This window comes from Ranitomeya imitator, chromosome 2 (genome assembly GCF_032444005.1).
Source record: "Ranitomeya imitator isolate aRanImi1 chromosome 2, aRanImi1.pri, whole genome shotgun sequence".
Taxonomy (NCBI): domain Eukaryota; kingdom Metazoa; phylum Chordata; class Amphibia; order Anura; family Dendrobatidae; genus Ranitomeya; species Ranitomeya imitator.
Window position 1 is genome coordinate 163,944,578 of NC_091283.1, and position 18,849 is coordinate 163,963,426.

The window sequence follows — 18,849 nt, forward strand, 5'->3', positions numbered from 1 at the left end:
GCTGTGTATTTTAATCTTCTCTGGTGGGATACTGTACGGGGCGTGTCGCAGCGTCAGAATCACGCAGTGGGCTTCCCTGACGGACGCGTCACCCTCAGGTTGGAGAGATGCCCACACTGCCCTTCCACAGACGCTCAGGAAAGGGGCGTGTCTTATGACGACGCGGGGGTAAGGGGCGGGCTTTACAGGCACATAGGTATAGTGGGCGTGTCACATAAGTGACCTAGGATAAGAGGGCGGGGCTAGATGTGAGCTTCCGCGCCCCTGGCACCTGTTTGATGTGGTGACGTCAGCAGTAGGGGCGTGGAGTTCGGTGACAGGAGCAGCTCCCGGATCCCGGCTGCAGTCAGTCAGTCAGTCACTCGCTGCGGGGCTGCGCGGCGGGTCTAGCACTGCAGTCATGGCAGTGAGCGGCACAAAAAGCTGGGCTCGGCTGGACCCGCACTCTCACAAGGTACCGGCATGGAAGCTGGAGGTGCTGGAGAGGAAGCGGGCGAAGATGGCGATGTCCCGGGGGAAGGAGTCGTCTCCCAGCCGCAAGACCCGCTCCCCGTCCCGTGCCGGCAGCCCGGAGCGGCTGGTGCTGCAGGACAGCCTGGGGCCGCTCCATGAGAACCCGTTCATCAAGCAGGAGAAGGAGCGGCGGCGGCACCGGCGGCCCCAGCACTCCCCGGGCAGAGGCAGCTCCCCCATCCGCCACCTGCTGGACATGTACAGCCACGTCCCGGGCATGAGGACCATCCGAGCCGAGAACATCATCATAATCGAGTCCGACCCCGGCTACTTCAGCCAGGCCAGCAGCGGCCATGGAGACCCTGTGGAGGAGCTGCTGGCCAAGAGGGGCAGCAAGGTGGCCGAGATCAGAGCCTCTGAAGTGGTCATCTATGAGCCGGAGGTCCCCCAGAAGGAGCCCCCCAAGAAAGTCCAGGGGCCCTCTAAAAAGGAGCCCCCCAGGAAAGTTCAGGAGCCCCCCAAAAAAGAGCCGCTAGAGCACATGGAGGTCCTGGAAGAAGCCGGAAGGGTGAGTCGGCTACTGGAGAAATTTGACCATGGCCAAAGTAGACCGGTGAGGACTAGGAGCTTGGAGAACCTCCTGGAGAGAGACAGTAAGCCTGCCATATTGCCAAAACCTCTGATCCTTGAATCCCCCCGAAATCGGTCACCTAAGCGATCTGGGGAAGTGTCCCCATCATCCGCCTCCTTCTTAGAAGAGGACAGCAAGCGCTTCCCCCTCAACAACCCGTCCTGGCTCCCCTCCAAGGTACCCGTCCCACACTCTCTACCGGACCCTGACCTGTTTCATAAAAGACCCTCCAGTCCGGTGACTTCGCCAGTGACAGTTGCCCCTTCTTCGCCCCTGTCAATGTCTGACACACTGCCGTCTCCCATCGTGGCTGCGGTCAGGGTTAAATTCGAAGCAGGGCACATGAATAACAACGTTCCTCCATTACCGAAACTGGTCAATGTTACCCAAAAGGTTGGCAGCAACACCATCCTCATCAACCCCAAAGCTGTGTCCACTAACAGGGTGAAGTTGCCCAGCACGGATGGAGGAGGGACGGAGATGGACTGTCCCCCTCTTACCAACGGTCATGTGGACCCCCATGTAATGACTGGTCCTATCAGTATTCAAGATCTTCTGTCCAAGAGCAGGCGACCCAAGGGAACCGCTGCTCAGAGGGCGCCCGAGGGCAGTGGTCCGGTGCCATCCTGTGATCCCAATATTCTGATGCCCAAAGGCGCCAACACTTGGAGGCCAAAGTGTGAGGTGGACCCACCAAAATCAAGCAGCATCCCTCCTAAATCCAGTGCCACATCCTACTCTGAGAACATATCCATCAACCACTGTGACCAGGCCTCCACCAGTGCCACCACTCCGAGCCAGTGGCTCAAAGTGTCCGCTTCCACCAGCTCTAATGATTCTTTCGAGATCAGACCTGCGCCCAAGCCGGATCTCAGCAGCATCCCGGACGACGATGTGCAGGCGAAAGCTCTGGCGAATATTCAAATGCAATCCAAAAATTCTTTTGTTTTTATCCCGAAGAAGAGGCAACAGGATGGTATGGTCCAGACCAATGACGAGCCAAGAGTCAAAAACGTCACTCCCGCCCCAAATGGCCCGAAATTAGACATTGCAGACTCTCCGCGAAAAAATGAAATTTGCACGTCACCCAGAGATGTCCAGGTGAATGGCGATGCCGGTTTACGTAAGACTGGTAGTCCCGACACCTTGAAAGCCTCCAGTGTACCCTCTTTGTCCGATTTCGACTGGAAAAGTGGACTCTTGCCACCCCGATCGTCCACCGAAGGTCAGTCGTTTACCGATCTAGGAGCAGAGCTTGAATATTTTAGTAGCGTTCAGCAAGGGGATGAGGCGGTCATATTGACTGATGTGCCGGTGACCAAAATACACGAGGACGCGGTGAGACCTGACATACCGGTCACCAACATAGACGATATAGTCCACATCGAGGACAAGGAGGTCAAACTGTCTGGGAAAGCAGAAGAGCCACCCTACAGGCCGCACACGGCCGTGTCCTCCATCCGCAACAGAGGAGGCAACACCTTCACTGTGGTCCCCAAGAGAAAACCGCTCACAGAGCAGGAGGCCTTCCGGACCCCCGTGGTGGAGGATGATGAGGAGGATGATCTGAGGTCTAAAAGGAAATCTGATGGATCTGAGGCCCCCTACTCTGACCTGGGAGCGCTGCTGAAAAAACGCTACCCGACCGCAGAGGAGATCCAGGTGATCGGTGGATATCAGTCCTTGTCCAAGTCTTGTCTGTCTAAGATCGGTTCTTCCAGGAAAAAGGTAAATGATCGCCAGTTGTCAGGTAACGCGCTCGGCCAGCGCCAATTATTTACTCGTCTGTGCGATCAATGATTATTACAGAAAGTCAAATATTGTCCCAGCGCAATCCACGGCCCGGCGCTGACTCTTCTGGGCGGCAGCAGGGCCCGGTCCGTACTCATTAGGCTATGTGCACACGATTCGGATTTTGCTGCAGATCCGCAGCAGTTTCCCGTGTGTTTACAGTTCAATGTAAACGTATGGAAAAAAAAAACCGGCTGTGCACATGCTGCGGAAAAAACACGCGGAAACGCAGCGGTTTACAATCCGCAGCATGTCACTTCTTTGTGCGTTTTCCGCAGCGGATTTGCAACTGCCCTTATGGAAAACCGCAGTTGTAAATCCGCAGTGGAAACCGTAGGAAAACCGAGATAAATCCACAGCGGTTTTCCACTGCGGAATGATCAAATCTGCTGGAAACCGCTGCGGAAAAATCCGCAGTGGACCCAGACTACGTGTGCACATAGCCTTACTCGGTCTCATATTGTTACACAATTGCTCCCATACAGCCATCTTGTTCTACAGTTGGTTACATTGTTTTTTTGTTTCTAATGTCTTTAAAAAAAAAAAAAAAAATATATATATATATATATATATATATATATATATATATATATATATATATATATATATATATATATAATTTTTTTTTTTTTTTCTCATTTTTAGTCTATTATTCCAGTTTTCATGTTTATTCCACCAATGTGCTGGATTATTGGAGGTTTGGTTTTTAAGAAACCGGCTGGTGGCTCTCTAGTGCAGCCACTGATGGCACAGGCTCGACATCCAGTGAACTCCCTCTAATCCGGCACATGAGCTCTCGCTCTATGATTTCGCGCAGCGTCAGTGATGCAGGATCGAGGTTGTATTTACTGTCCACCGCTCAGATGCAGCTAGTCAGTTATTTCCAGTCTTAAAGCCGGTCATTACTGCATGAGTGTCAGGAGAAATGGAAAGTTACTGTGCCCTTGTAAATTGAATTTAATGATCCCAGTGAGCACTCTGCAGACAGCTTTACATGTACTAGATACTCTAGAGCTGCAAGCTGCACTCGCTATTCTGGAGGAGTTACTGTACATTATCCTGCAGTGAGTGCAGCTCTGGTGTATAATACAGGATGTAACTCAGGATCAGTAATGTATGTACACAGTGACTGCACCAGCAGAATAGTGAGTGCAGCTCTGGAGTATAATACAGGATGTAACTCTGGATCAATATGTTCTGTGCTCCTGTGCCAAATTTGTAATGGGACCTGCATTTTATCTCCAAGCAGATGTTGACCATGATGACCGGTCAGTCCACGTTTGATTGGTTGATAATGGTACCAGTAGCCATTTTTGTTCCTATATCACAGGGCCTAGTAACCTCGTGGTTGTCTTGGCACCGCTCTGGCTTTCAGCATTCACACTGTTGGAGATGATGAATGATGGAGGTGCACTGTCGGTCCCAGCACTGCGCGTTCTACTCTGTAGTTATTGGTTCTGGCACTGTCCTTACAATTTGGGGGTATCATCAAACGGTTAATCGGAGCCCGTGTATTGAGGGGCCGCTCCGCAGGGATTGCTGGGCTGTGTGGTGACCTCTATGAGCCTCCTGATGTCACATCAGCAGTATTTTGGTCTTACTCAAAGGTAAATGATTAATCTTTCCGGTTGGACAGGTTGGCTGCCTCCGCGCTCTCATAGGGCCGGATGGGCAGTGATCGCTTCGTGACAGCCTGGCAGGCAGAATTTTGATTTATCTGCAGCTTTGGGTGAACGCTCGGGGGAGGCAGTGTGGGCCGACCTGCTTGACTTGGTAGAGAATTGCTTCCATTACAATTCCCCATTTATAATCGTGAGCCCGGATCGCCTGCTCCCCCTGGTCACCCCAGGCTCCCGTCCATTTATAGGGTACTGGCTGCCACTTCTAGCCTGCAATGTCAATGCGGCATGTTCCATACACTGACGGCAAGCAGTGATCTTTAGAACGGTCAGGGAAAATAGGGGCAGTTGTCTCCATTGGGTGGAGTAGTCCGTCCCTGGTCCTGACCTGGCTCTGATCTATAATGACATGAAACTACAACTCCCAGCATGTATCCTGCAGAGCATAACACATGCCTGACAGGGCATGCTGGGACTTGTAGTTTCATCACCACTGTAGACCTGGTGGTGTGGACTTTATTGCAATGTGGAAACGTTGGTGCCCAAAACTGCAACCTGTCCTAAATATTTGAACGAGTGGTAAAATGAGCGCCGCAACCAGGAGTGTTCCCAGCCTCAGAGCTGCAATCATACAGCAGCCACTGCCGATACCACAGAGGCCGTATAATGAGCAGGGTGGTTGGGAGATCTTCTCGGGCGGCTCGGTTTTTGTGGCAGGGTTTACCTTTTTGTTTTCCATTTTAACAATGTTGTTTTTTGTGGCCTTATGGGGGCCTTTTTCTTTAATAACCTATCTGCAGGCATTTGGGGCTAAAACTCACCTTTTGTAGTTGGCTACGCGAAACATTCTGCACCATTAGGCCTTTTAGTTTCCTGACACGTTGTTGTGGTCATCAGTCACCTGACAGGAGCTCAGATGAGGCCAGATAAGAGTTGAGAGCTCACTGATGGGTTCTCAGCTCACTCTGCGGCCAGCAATGGCCGCTGCCCCGCAGGGCTGCAGAAGGCAAACGGTGCAAAGGTCTTAAACCTGTCACCCCGTTTTTTCAGATTGAGATAAAAATACTGTTAAATAGGGCTTGCGCTGTGCATCTCGGCTTTGGGAAAATGGCCGCCGCGATCTCTTCTGCGCACGCGCGGCATCCCGCGGCCATTTTCCTGAAGCCCCGTGCAGCAGAGCACTCGATCTGCGCACGCGCGGCCCCAGGAAGATGGCCACCCCCACCGATGACAGGGATAATAGCGCAGATCGCGCGCTGCTTCTTCACGTGCGCGCAGGGGATTCGGAACTCTGGACATGCGCACACCACTACGCCACCAACGGAAAGCTGGGGAAGAAAAGAGCGATGTCACCACGCCCACCTGACCTGACCAGCCTGATTGACAGGCGAAAACGGCGACTTTGGTAATGTATTTCGCAGCATAGGTGGGGAATCAGGGTACACTACATACACTATTGTAACGCACAGCGCAGGCCCTATTTAACAGTATTTTTATCTCAATCTGAAAAAACGGGGTGACAGGTTCCCTTTAATAAACGCCAATGACAAAAATACATGCGCTTAATTGGGAGAGAAAAAGCCGACATCGGTACACTATAGCTGACACCTTGGTACACTATAGCTGACACACAGCCGTGATTGCTGTTGGCACCGACCATGGCTTTTTAACCCCTTAGATGCTGCTGTCAATAGTGACTGACATGTAAATGGTTAACAGCCTGTGGCTTCTCCCTCTTTAACCCCATCAGCACCCTGAGATCATGATTGTTTAGTTCTGATGTTTGCGATGGCAATTCATGGCCAAATAACGTCCTTAGTCTGCCGGCTACAGCGGCCTGTTCAGACATTAGAAACATTTTAAATGGAAAAGATAACATGCTTCCTTCCTGTCATGTCACTTTGTATTAATTGCTGAAAAGTAACCGAACGGTTAACAAACTACTCAACAGCAGTTTTGAATACGTTGAGGGGGTCGGTTTTTAAAATCTCACTTTTGGGGATTTTACAACATATAGATCCGACAGTCACTTCCAAACTGAATAGGTCCCAAAAAAAAAAAAGTCAGTTTTGTACATTTCCTTGCACAATTGCTGCTACAGATTTAGGGTATGTGCACACGTCAGGATTTTTTCCTGGCAAAATCCTGAGAATTCTGCCAGAAATCCGCGTGCTTTTTTCGCGCGGATTTCTCGTGGAATTTGCTCGTTTTTTGCGGATTTTTAGCTTTTTTTTGTTTTCCGGAATGACCTTTTTGATAGGAAATCCGCAAAAAATCCGGAAAAAGATAGAGCATGTCCGGATTTTTTGCGGTATGCGTTTTTTTTTTGCGGAAAAAAACGCTAACATCTGCACAAAAAATGCGGAATGCATTCTAAAAGATTGGATGCATAATGTTAGCGTTTTTTTAATCGGATTTATAGCGTTTTTATGGCGAAATTCCACACAAAAAACGCTAAAAATCCTGACTTGTGCACATACCCTAAAACCTAGCATTTTAACAATATAAATGGCTATTTTACAAATGGTGCTGATGTAAAGCAGATATGAGGGAAATGTTGTTGATGATGATGATGATGATGATATTTATATAGCACCAACATATTCCGCAGCGCTTTACAATTATAGAGGGGATATGTACAGACAATAGACCATTTTATGCGGTGTGACTCGATTAGAGGGATAACTTCTTTTTTTTTTTTTTTGTTTGAATATAGCTACGGTAACTTTTGGCTTTTGTTGACAAATTTGATATTTCTTTTATAAATAAATGCAGAAAATATCAACATAAATTTACTATTAACATAAACTACAATGTGTCGCAAAGTCTCAAAATCGATGAGATCTGTGGAAGTGTTCCAGGGTTATTACCACAAAGTGACACTTGGCAGATTTGAAAAATGTGGCTCCGTCACTAAGGGGTTAATATCTAAATTGACCAAAAAAGTCAGAAACAAACAATCTTGCCTTTTTTATTATTATACATTTTATAGCGCCATTTATTCCATGGCGCTTTACACGTGAAAGGGGAAAAACCAAACAAACAAAAGTTAATTTTATTTCTGGCCCTAACTGGTCTCAGACCCGTTAGCCCAAAGCTGTACGACCCCTGTGGTGTTTGGGATTGTCGGAGCATCTGATGGGTACGGCGCCCCTGACTGTCACATCAGATGATGGCGGTGAAGGAACGCTCGGCCTTGCTGAGTTCTGATGCTTCTGTTTTCCGGCTGACTCCACCTTTCCCATGTAGGGCGCACGTACGCCCAGCCAGTCCGAGCGTGCATGCCTTTTTTTTTTTTTTTTTTGAGAACCGTTCACCTGCCTCCACAATCGCAGGGTTGGGAGCGAGCTCTGATCACTGCTGTTTAACTCCTTAGATATCACTTACAGCAGCATTTAATGGTGTGAATGTGCCCTGGTGTCACTAAGCCCCCCATCCCTCGTCACGCGATCACCAGGAACTGCTAGGATGACATGAATCAAGGGGGTGCTGTTGGGCCCTGTCACTGCCATCTTGGTACTCCAGTGGGCTTCATCGGAGACCGTGGCTTTCACTACAGACTGCTATACTCAAGCGTATGAACGATCGCCGGTTCTGTTCTACGAGAACAACAAATAGGGTAAAGTGAACGCAAATCGTCACGCTGTTCCCCAATTATAAAGACCTTTTTCTTTTGAGAAGTGGTGGCTGGCTGTCGCCTCATCCATAAAAATCCGGTCTATGAAACTAGAAGGGGGAAATAAAAAACTGCTCAATAAATCCCCCTCCCTAAAGGGAACGCAAAATGTCGCGTGTACCCCAAAAAGGTATCTATGATGTCTAATGATTTCAGAAGGATGGAACAAGGCTAATTTTCTCTTCTTAGTACAAAGTTTAGGATTTCTGTATACGCCACTAATTCTATATCTCCTGATGGAAGTCTGGTATCGCTGTCGTCAGACTGACCGGAGAACTAGAATTGTCATCTTCACCGCAGGATGAGCGCAGTAAAGCCAAAACCTTTAGCCCTGGCGGAGCTGCCTTTTTATTTTTTATTTCCCACCCTTTCTCCCCACTTGGAACCTTTTTTTATTTTCAGTATGGTCATTCAGAACTGCGACTCGTCCTGCAAAAAAGCTGTCTACCAGGCAGTGACTGGACATCGCCTTGGGAAAGGAAAGCATGTCCTTTCCTGCGAGACCTGCGATGCATGCTGGGAGTTGTAGTGTCCGAGTGGCCCAATGGCATCAGGATCTGCCTGTCCCACCACCTGAGCAGCTGCATGACCTCCTTTATTCCTCTCCCTTGTGGCATTCTCCAGGCTTGGCAGGTATCTGAGAAACCAGATCCGGTGTTGTCGGCACTCGCAGCACAATATTTTCACTCCAGATAAGAATCTGACCGTGAAAGTGGATCCCAGGGCAGGACGCGCGATGCATAATGTGCTGGAGAGCGGCAGACACGGGGTGCGGGCAGACTAAAGGCAGAAAATGGAGGCGGCGTGGGCCTCGTTATTGAAGGCTTCCATTTTTCGCATTGATGCCGTCTCTTTAACGTGTGATTGACCTTGTGGTCGCCCGATGTTTATATCGCTGATCGCCCCTTTAACCCATCGCACTCCCCGGGCGACATTCTTGGAATTAGCCACTTAGAAAACAAGTCAAAGCTTTTAATCGGCTCGTATGGAACAGGGCAGGAGTCCAGCGCCGGCTGTAAACGCTTGTGACGCAGCTCCTGGATTATCACTTTTTTTTTTTTTACTGACCCGTTATAAATTGCAGCGGAGATTACGGCGGCTAAATATAGAGACGATGAAGTCGTTAACCCTGGAGTTATAGGAAAATAACAGCAAGTGTGGAGGGGGCAAAGCCTTCCCGCCAGCCCGTGCCCCCCACTATATATATATATATATATATATATATATATATATATATATATATATATATATATATATATATATATATATATATATATATATATATATATATATATGTATGTGTGTATTTCATGAATGAGACTAAGGGGTCCTTACTCCACAACTGGGAACCCTCATCCCCGTGTCCCATGTACTGTGGAAGGACCCCGATTCTGTGAACCGGTGCACCTGCGTCTCATGTCTGATCATACAGGAATACCTGGGCATGCTGTCGGTACTTTGTTACATCATATCAATGTGACATACCCCTGCACTGACACATTGTACCAAACATCAGCTGTGTGTATGCCTGCAGGCTGGGACCGTCCAGTTCACTGACAGCAAACGGAGATCTTGACTTGGAGCAAAACATGGACGTCTGATGGTCGGGGATCGTCCGGAGCCGCTGTGATTCCTGGAGGACACCGCTGCCGCTCGTGAATTAGCAGTGACAGGTGGAGCGGCATTTATTGCATCACCAAAGGCGGAGGAGACACACGGCAAATTACTTAATCCCTTTACAATTACTTCAATCCCTCATCACTAAGGAGACAATTTGGTGAAGGCGCTGTGTCATATCCCAGGAGCCGTGCGGCAGGTGCAGGGGCGTGTGATGCTGCGACGGGATCTTTATTGGGTATGGTGATGAATTGGAGCAAAATTCTGATCCTCTGACTCCTCGAAATGAGGGAATTTCAAATACTCCATTATCGGAAGCCATAGAGAGACCAAAGCATGAAGTGTTCATCCTGGGGTCCTGCTTCATGACCCCTAAAATGAAGACTGGCACAGGAAGGGCAGGTGGGGGGCGCATTGTGACATATCAGCCATAGATAAATCGCCCCTATTAGACCCAGAATCGCGGGCCGAGCCAGTGGCTGCCCTGTGTGCGGTGCCTGACCCGCCGCGGTCTTGGATACCTGACCCCGTTCTGACATGAGCCCCTTCAGCACCTTTCTTGGGACATAATCTGGATTTTCAAGTTGTGTGATTAGACTGGTATGTGGCCCACTCCGTCCAGTAATAACCAGTAAGCCGTGTCTGGGGCACGTGGGGTCGGCCTGACAATGTTCCCGCACCATAATTGACCTTAATTCTCCTCATGTCGGCACCGATTTGGGTTAATGCCGGGAGAAACGCCGACCTCAAAGTAACCACAGCGGAAAGAGCACAAGGAGCTCAGCTTCTGGGAGAGCCGGGCGGCCAGTGACGCTGCCGGGAGCCATATTGGTTGTCAGCTAGCACAGGTCAGACATACTGAAGGGTCTCAAATCTTAGGCTATGTGCACACGTTGCGTATTAGGCTTAGGAATTTCTAGTGCGGATTCTGCCTTTCCTGGCAGAAAATGCACCTGCGGATTTGTCGCGTTTTTTGTGCGGTTCCGTAGCTTTTTTTTGTGCGTTTTTGCTGCGGTTTTCTGGCGGATTTGCTGCGTTTTTTACCCCTGCCGTTTTCTATAATTTGAATGGGTACAAAAACGCTGCAGATTCACAAAGTGACATGCTACTTCTTTTAAACCGCAGCGTTTCCGCAGCGGATTTTCCGCAAAGTGTGCACAGCATTTTTTTTTTCCTCATTGATTTACATTGCACTGTAAATTGCTGATCTGCAGCGTTTCTGCGCCTCAAAAAACGCTGCGGATCCGCAGAGAATCCGCAACGTGTTCGCATACCCTGAGACTTGCTGTAGGATTGTCTGGAGCATGCTGTCATGGGGGCCATTGCCTGTCTGGTCTGTTTGCCCCCTCTGTCTTGGCATTGTTGCCCGGCATCCTGGTCATGGGAACGTGGCATAGCGGAGACTTTGCTCTCATTGCATTGACTTTTCATTTAATGGGTCAGGAGACTCGAGGTGTGGCCAGTGCAGGAGTCATAGAAACGGGCACTACTGTCTGATATCGGACCCCCGTCCCCAGCACTGATGAGCGTGCGGGGGGGATGCCCTGTCCTCTGCTGTTGTGACCATCCGCTAGCTGCACAGCAGGGAGACACGCTTACATTAAACGGAAGAGAGAGCTTATTGTGAGGAAAACATAAGGACGCTTGTTCACAGGCCTCCGCTGTCCTAATGACAAAGCTCATTCACCCAGGGAGGTCATTACTGGGGGAGCCTACAGGGGGCAGCAGTCTAGGAAGCTGAGACCAGATGTTACTAAGTATGGACTCAGGATGAGTACAGGATCTGTAATGTATGTACAGTGACTGCACCAGCAGAATAGTGAGTGCAGCTCTGGGGTATAATACAGGATGTAACTCAGAAGCAGTACAGGATCAGTAACATAATGTATGTACACAGTGACTGCACCAGCAGAATAGTGAGTGCAGCTCTGGAGTATAATACAGGATGTAACTCGGGATCAGTGCAGGATCAGTAATGTAATGTATGTATACAGTGACTGCACCAGCAGAATAGCGAGCACAGCTCTGGGGTATAAAGCAGTTTGTTTCCTGAACTTTATGGTGCAGATATTTTTGGTCCAAGTTTCAATGTAAAACAGAAGTACAGGCGTGGTGTAACTTGGGCTTACATCAGTAGTGCGTTCTCCACCCTAAACCCTGCTGGGGGAGGATTACTTGTCGTCTGTCATTATCCATGTTAACCTAAACATTTGGGTTATTTTTTAGTTCCCCATTCAGCGGCTCTGGATCACATCAGTGATTGAGCGGCAGTTGCCTAAATGTTGTAAGTAGATTCTCTAGTGTGAGTTGTTCCCCATTGCTGCCCGCTGGCACTGTGGACGGCCGTCTGTATTGTCCGTGGTGCCGTCAGTGCACTGTCTAGGATGTAGGGCAGCACAGATCTCTCCTGTCCTGGACTCTGTGATCTGCACTGATGCATTGTAACGCACTTCAGCTGTGTGAGCATCACTAGGTCTAAGAGGTCTGGTGCTTCTGGAGGGATAATGGAATGGTACTTTACGAGCAGCTTCTTAGTTATTTGTTTCTAGAAAGGCTGAGTGACGGCCAATATGGCTGCCATTAAAGGGATAGCGAGATTTGCCGTAAAGTTCTGCCTGGCTAACATATGAACTGGTTGCATGTGTGCGATGTGCAGATGTCGGTGGCCCCGTCCTCGGTGTGAATCCTGCTCTCACTTTCAGTATCTCGCTGCAGTCAGATAATGTGGCACACGCGGTTTCATTTGCAGACCAACCAGCAATAATTGATAAGCTGGGGTGAAAGGTCACCGTGCCAGACACAGGCCCGCATGCGATGTGATTCCTGCTCAATAATTCAGCACATGGAGGAGGGGGTACATATCCTCCTGGCCCCCCCACCCCGGAAATGCAACCCGCCTGTAGATGGAAGCTGTAACGTGTATATACATTCAGGTGACGAGCACTGATGGCCGCCACCACCGAGCCTGTGAGGGTCCGCACCCACAGACCAGACCCTGAAATCTCACATATTGTCTGGAGCCAAATGGGAAACATCTGACGCATAGTGACCCGGACTCCATGGAACTTTCTGCCCTAGATCAACACATAAAAGCACTCAAAATTGTGTCCCCAAGGGTGTAAGCAGCTCAGCTGTGTATCTAAGCTTCTAATGTGAGGTACTGTCTGCTGAGCTGTGTATCCAATCCTCTCCTGCTTACTGGCTGTGTTGTTCCCAATACTGTTGTTAAAGAACCGCTAATCCGAAAAACGAGGACCCTATACAGATTATGGCTCCCCACTAATTCTGGTCCTCTGGAGGGGATTATCGGGGTGAGAAGTTTCTCTCCTGAAGAAGAGAGAGGCCCTAGTGGCTGATATCAGAAAACTATAGCTTGCATATAACTTTCACAGTTCATGGACAGTAGATGGTGTTTATGACCAGTATCCCTTTAAGACGTTCGGCATCCCTTTTAAGATGTGGTGGATTGCAGTAGCTGTGTCGTCGCCCTCGCCTGTACCTGTGCATTGTGCTGCGGTGAGTCAGCCATGGATGAGGCTGCCGTGTGTTCATAGCTCTGCGCCTCCTGCTGCTCCCTGGGCCAACATGGCCTCGTGGGTGGAGCATGTCCACGGATGACCTGTGATCTGGCCAATACGTGGCATTGTCTGCTCTCCGTTATTGCTCTCTGTTGTCAGCTTTACCTCTACTGTTACTTAGTTCTCAGAAGTTCCCGAAAAGTTTGTTCAAGATGTTAGTTCAGATTTGACCTCTGGCTTAAGACTGAGTGGGCCACACCCCGAGGAAATGTACATTACAGGTGCGCCCCTCCAGAGATTAGATGCCGAGCAGATGTAGTCTGGTCATCTGTCACTGAGACCAGATCCTTTCCGTGATGACATCCACTTATTGGGCCTTTCACTATAGTAGATTTTTAAAGTCACATTGCACACTTATCTGCATGATGGAGGAGCGTCTCAGCCTCCCACCCTTCCTGAGTAGTGATGAGCGAGCATGCTCAGATCAGGTGTTATCTGAGCATGCTCGAGTGTTAGTGTCTTCGGCATGCTCAAAAAAATGTTCAAGTCACCATGGCTGCATGTGTTATGGCTGTCGAACAGTTGCGAGACATGCAGCTGCGGGGACTTGAACTTATTTTTCGAGCACGCCGCAGACACTCTAACACTCGAGCATACTCGGATAACACCTGCTCGGATGGCATCCTCGCGCATCACTAATCTTGGGGCTATTTTGTGCCAAATGTGTTTTTTTTTTTTTTTTTTTTTAATAGATTCGATAGGCACATCAGTCCATGCTCCATTTATAGGAAGAATCCCCTAAGAAGGACAAGTGAGGTGGGTGGCGTCTTGCTGAATTCCACTTTCTCTTTTTACCCTCTTCCCTGGCGTTACCTGCAGCTGGGTGTATTGCGCTTCCCCTACATGATTGCCCAGGTTATACACCGATCCTCTTGTGTTTTATACTGTCGCCGCTGGCTTGTTCTGGCCGCCGTTGTAGCCTGTAGTTATGATGACTGTGGCTGCCGTTACTATGGCTGCATTGTTTGTTGCTATATTGGGAGATGAATAGTTGCCGCTTTTGGGGAAGTTGTGATCGGAAAGTTCTGCCCTTGGTTTTACTAAACAATCGGCCGTGCCAAGCTGATGTGCAGCTGATAGGCAGAGGTTTCCATCTGTAACATAGTAACATAGTTAGTAAGGCCGAAAAAAGACATTTGTCCATCCAGTTCAGCCTATATTCCATCATAATAAATCCCCAGATCTACGTCCTTCTACAGAACCTAATAATTGTATGATACAATATTGTTCTGCTCCAGGAAGACATCCAGGCCTCTCTTGAACCCCTCGACTGAGTTCGCCATCACCACCTCCTCAGGCAAGCAATTCCAGATTCTCACCGCCCTAACAGTAAAGAATCCTCTTCTATGTTGGTGGAAAAACCTTCTCTTCTCCAGACGCAAAGAATGCCCCCTTGTGCCCGTCACCTTCCTTGGTATAAACAGATCCTCAGCGAGATATTTGTATTGTCCCCTTATATACTTATACATGGTTATTAGATCGCCCCTCAGTCGTCTTTTTTCTAGACTAAATAATCCTAATTTCGCTAATCTATCTGGGTATTGTAGTTCTCCCATCCCCTTTATTAATTTTGTTGCCCTCCTTTGTACTCTCTCTAGTTCCATTATATCCTTCCTGAGCACCGATGCCCAAAACTGGACACAGTACTCCATGTGCGGTCTAGCTAGGGATTTGTACAGGGGCAGTATAATGCTCTCATCATGTGTATCCAGACCTCTTTTAATGCACCCCATGATCCTGTTTGCCTTGGCAGCTGCTGCCTGGCACTGGCTGCTCCAGGTAAGTTTATCATTAACTAGGATCCCCAAGTCCTTCTCCCTGTCAGATTTACCCAGTGGTTTCCCATTCAGTGTGTAATGGTGATATTGATTCCTTCTTCCCATGTGTATAACCTTACATTTATCATTGTTAAACCTCATCTGCCACCTTTCAGCCCAAGTTTCCAACTTATCCAGATCCATCTGTAGCAGAATACTATCTTCTCTTGTATTAACTGCTTTACATAGTTTTGTATCATCTGCAAATATCGATATTTTACTGTGTAAACCTTCTACCAGATCATTAATGAATATGTTGAAGAGAACAGGTCCCAATACTGACCCCTGCGGTACCCCACTGGTCACAGCGACCCAGTTAGAGACTATACCATTTATAACCACCCTCTGCTGTCATGATCTCTGCCAGGCGGCACTACCCACTCTGGATGGGGATCTCTCCTGGGTGTATGAATCATAGCGACCTGGAGCCCCTCCTCCCTAAAGCCATGAACGCTCTTCCATATCTGCACTGGAAAGATTGCTGCAGGTGGAGGCAGGAGGCCAAGCAAAGGAAGTAGATTTTTTCAACTGGTTTTCCGTCAGCGATTTCTCATTTCCTATAGTTAACACTGAAGGACAAAGGGAGGATGGTGCTGAGCCCTGTGATGCCCTCTGTTTGGTCCCAGGACCAGTAGACTCCTATGGGCTTGAAAGAACTTTACATTGGATAATGTGATTTTTTTTTTTTTTTTTTTTTTTCTTAGTAGACTGGATATATTCATAGACAAGGACCCAAAATATGTTGGCTCTTAAGAGAGTTGTGAACCATTTTCACATTTAAATCATTTACCACCTTTCTTGACCACCATTCTCCTCAACCACCGCTGCTCCTTGACCTTGACAGCCGCTCCTCCTGTCCTTGACTACCACTATTGCTGTACCTCGACCGCTGTTTCTCCTGTCCTTGACCAACACTATTGCACTACCTCGACCGCTGTTCCTCCTGTCCTTGACAACCACTCCTCCTGTCCTTGACCACCACTATTGCTCTACCTTGACAACCACTCCTCCTTTCCTTGACCACCATTCTCCTCGACCGCTGCTGCTGTTCTATATCACCACTGCTGTTCTACCTCAACTGCCACTCCCTGTCCTTGATCACCATTCTCCTTGACCACCGCTGCTCTTCTCTTATCACCGCTGCTGCTTTACCTTACCTGGTGGCCACCCCTCCTGGCCTTGATCACCAATGCTGCTCTCTTGTCTGCCAGCACCTCCTCTCTTTCTCTCTACCACTACCACGGCCTTTCTGCCTACTCATTGTCGGGTGGAGATTCAGGTGGCATTCACATACTTTAGACTGTTGGCCAATATCGGTGGTTTCAGCTGTAGTTAGCCTAATGTGTATCTTGAACGATTTTATCACCTCGTTGAAGATGCTTCCCTAAATGTTTGTTTTTTTGCAACAACATCCGTGATAGTTAGATAGGTCACCAATAGTTAAGGGAGGACCAATGGTTACAGCCAACCAATATGACTTTGTGTCTCAATGGGGTTGAAGGGGACTGTTGGTTTTGTGATGGAAGCCTCAGGCAATGGTATAAATCACATCTCCATATGGATCCCACCAGAAGAATGTTGTCCTCTTTGGGATGTCCATCTTGCAGTCCTCACCCAACTGTTCCAAAACTGAAACCTGGTCAGAAGAGAGAGAGGATAATGTTCAAGTTCACCACAATTGTTCCAGTCTGTATGATCACTCAAGGTGGAGTTAAGTTATGAGTGATGGAACCAAACAATCTTGACGTTCTTGAGGTCTCGTCAGTCTACGAGGACATTCACAAAAGCAACAAACCGGAGCCAAGCAAAACGTCTTCAGAAGTGTACGACTTATCAAAGCAATGCGGTCAGCATACGTCAGTGGCTGCCACCTACGGCTGCACTTTTCACTGAAGAATGGTAGCCATGTCTGAGTACCTACTGACCTCTAACTAGTTAGGGGGTCATCTGACAGTACCAATTTAAGACTGTACTGGGCTTGTCTGTTTAAAAAAAAAAACAAAAAACAATGTGACATGGCTAAATGTATGCGTGATGCCTGGAATGTCTGATCAATGATCATACCTAACGTGCTGTGTTCCCACAAGGCGGAGCAGCGGACAAAAGCTGCGTTTCTGTCACTTCGCCTTTCCAAAGGTCAGCCAGGTGTGCAGCTAAACTTAGAACAATGCCTGACTGCCCGGCCCGTGTCTATAAACACTTGAGAATTGTCATAAAGAAGAATTTTGCTATCGCATGCGAATGAAATGCACCCTTAACATCTCATTATGTCCATATTCCTGACTCACTTGCAGTACCACTTTCCACCACTGTAATGCATAGACTCCAATGCAATAGCGCCACCACTTTTCAGAGCCAATTTAGAGCTTTGACATCTGATAACTTTTCAATTAAACGTTACCCAAAAATACCGTAAAGCTATTACAGCTGCTGAAACTAGCCGCTTGTGATACCTGTTTTCAGAAATCATAAGCTGCTACTCCTTTTAGGTGCAGTCAATGATTGTAGCTGGCTGTAATGTGATATTACACCCACTCGCATCATTGTACAACACACGGAGGAGCAGTCCTGTCGGGCTTTCTCCTCTCTGGGTTGGGCGGAGGTTGGGTGTGATCTCTTTAATTGTACCCTGGTATTATTTTATTGTGTAACATTCCGGTTGCTAGGGAACAAATGCAACACTGGCTTTCGTGTTGCAACAGTGCATCGATCATATTTCACCAGAATCTTATTTGGTGAAGGAAAATGGTTATGGGCCATGGCTGAATTGAGAACAGATTGCAAAGGCTTCAAAATCCTAAATGTTTAAGAACCTCTAGTTAAATAAATGCCCCCCTCTCCAATAATCAGCAGATATTGGGGCGTATTCATCTATGGGTCACTGTTTAGAATTTCGACCCTGCTGGTAATTTTGGTGCATCTTGGATTACTTTTCAATCATTAACAGGTTGCAGTCTATTTGTGGCTGAGCCTCTGCTGGAGACCAACTGTGACCATTAGAATCCACTAATCGGGGCAGATGAACTGTTAATGAGTCAGGAGTAATCTCCCTCCAGACCCTGCAACATCGAGAAAAGACCGCTGGAGCTTAGTAGTGACATGGGGTGACCCGTCTTCTTTATTGTTGACTAAGATTAATGCCCATTTATGAAATTAATAGTTTTATTTTCCTGATATAGAGCTCTAAATACTCACCATGCTCGTAGAAGGAAATTCTTAAATTCTGCAGTAACCGCCAGGGATAGCCTCCTATGTACAGAGACGCGATAAGATCCTGTCTGCAGCCACCACTAGGGGGAGCTCCCTGTATACAGAGATAAATGATATTCTATCTGCAGCCACCACTAGGGGGAGCTCCCAGTATAGAGATACATAAGATCCTGTCTAAAGCCACCACTAGGGGGGAGATCCCTATATACAGAGATGCATGATAAGATCCTGTCTGCAGCCACCACTAGGGGGAGCTCCCTGTATACAGGGATACATGCTAAGATTCTGCCTGCAGCCACCACTAGGGGGAGCTCCCTGTATACAGAGATACATGTGTTGGCGCTGTTCCAGCAGTGTCAGCAGTTAGTCCCTGGGGTTCTTGTGAGGTTGGTGCATCACACGAGCCTTGCACCCAATCATCGCCAACGTCACGGTCTTCGATTCGTCCAATGGCGCA

The 18,849-nt window shown here is 48.2% G+C and overlaps 1 protein-coding gene across 1 annotated transcript in view; it reads left to right on the plus strand.

Annotated features, from left to right (window-relative positions):
* The first annotated feature begins 321 nt into the window (after positions 1–321).
* TPRN (taperin) overlaps positions 322–18,849 on the plus strand; it is a 29,961-nt gene continuing 11,433 nt past the window's right edge. The window contains exon 1 of the mRNA XM_069747761.1: positions 322–2,812. Coding sequence (XP_069603862.1) covers positions 401–2,812 — 2,412 coding nt within the window. The 5' untranslated portion in view covers positions 322–400. The remainder of the gene's footprint in view (positions 2,813–18,849) is intronic.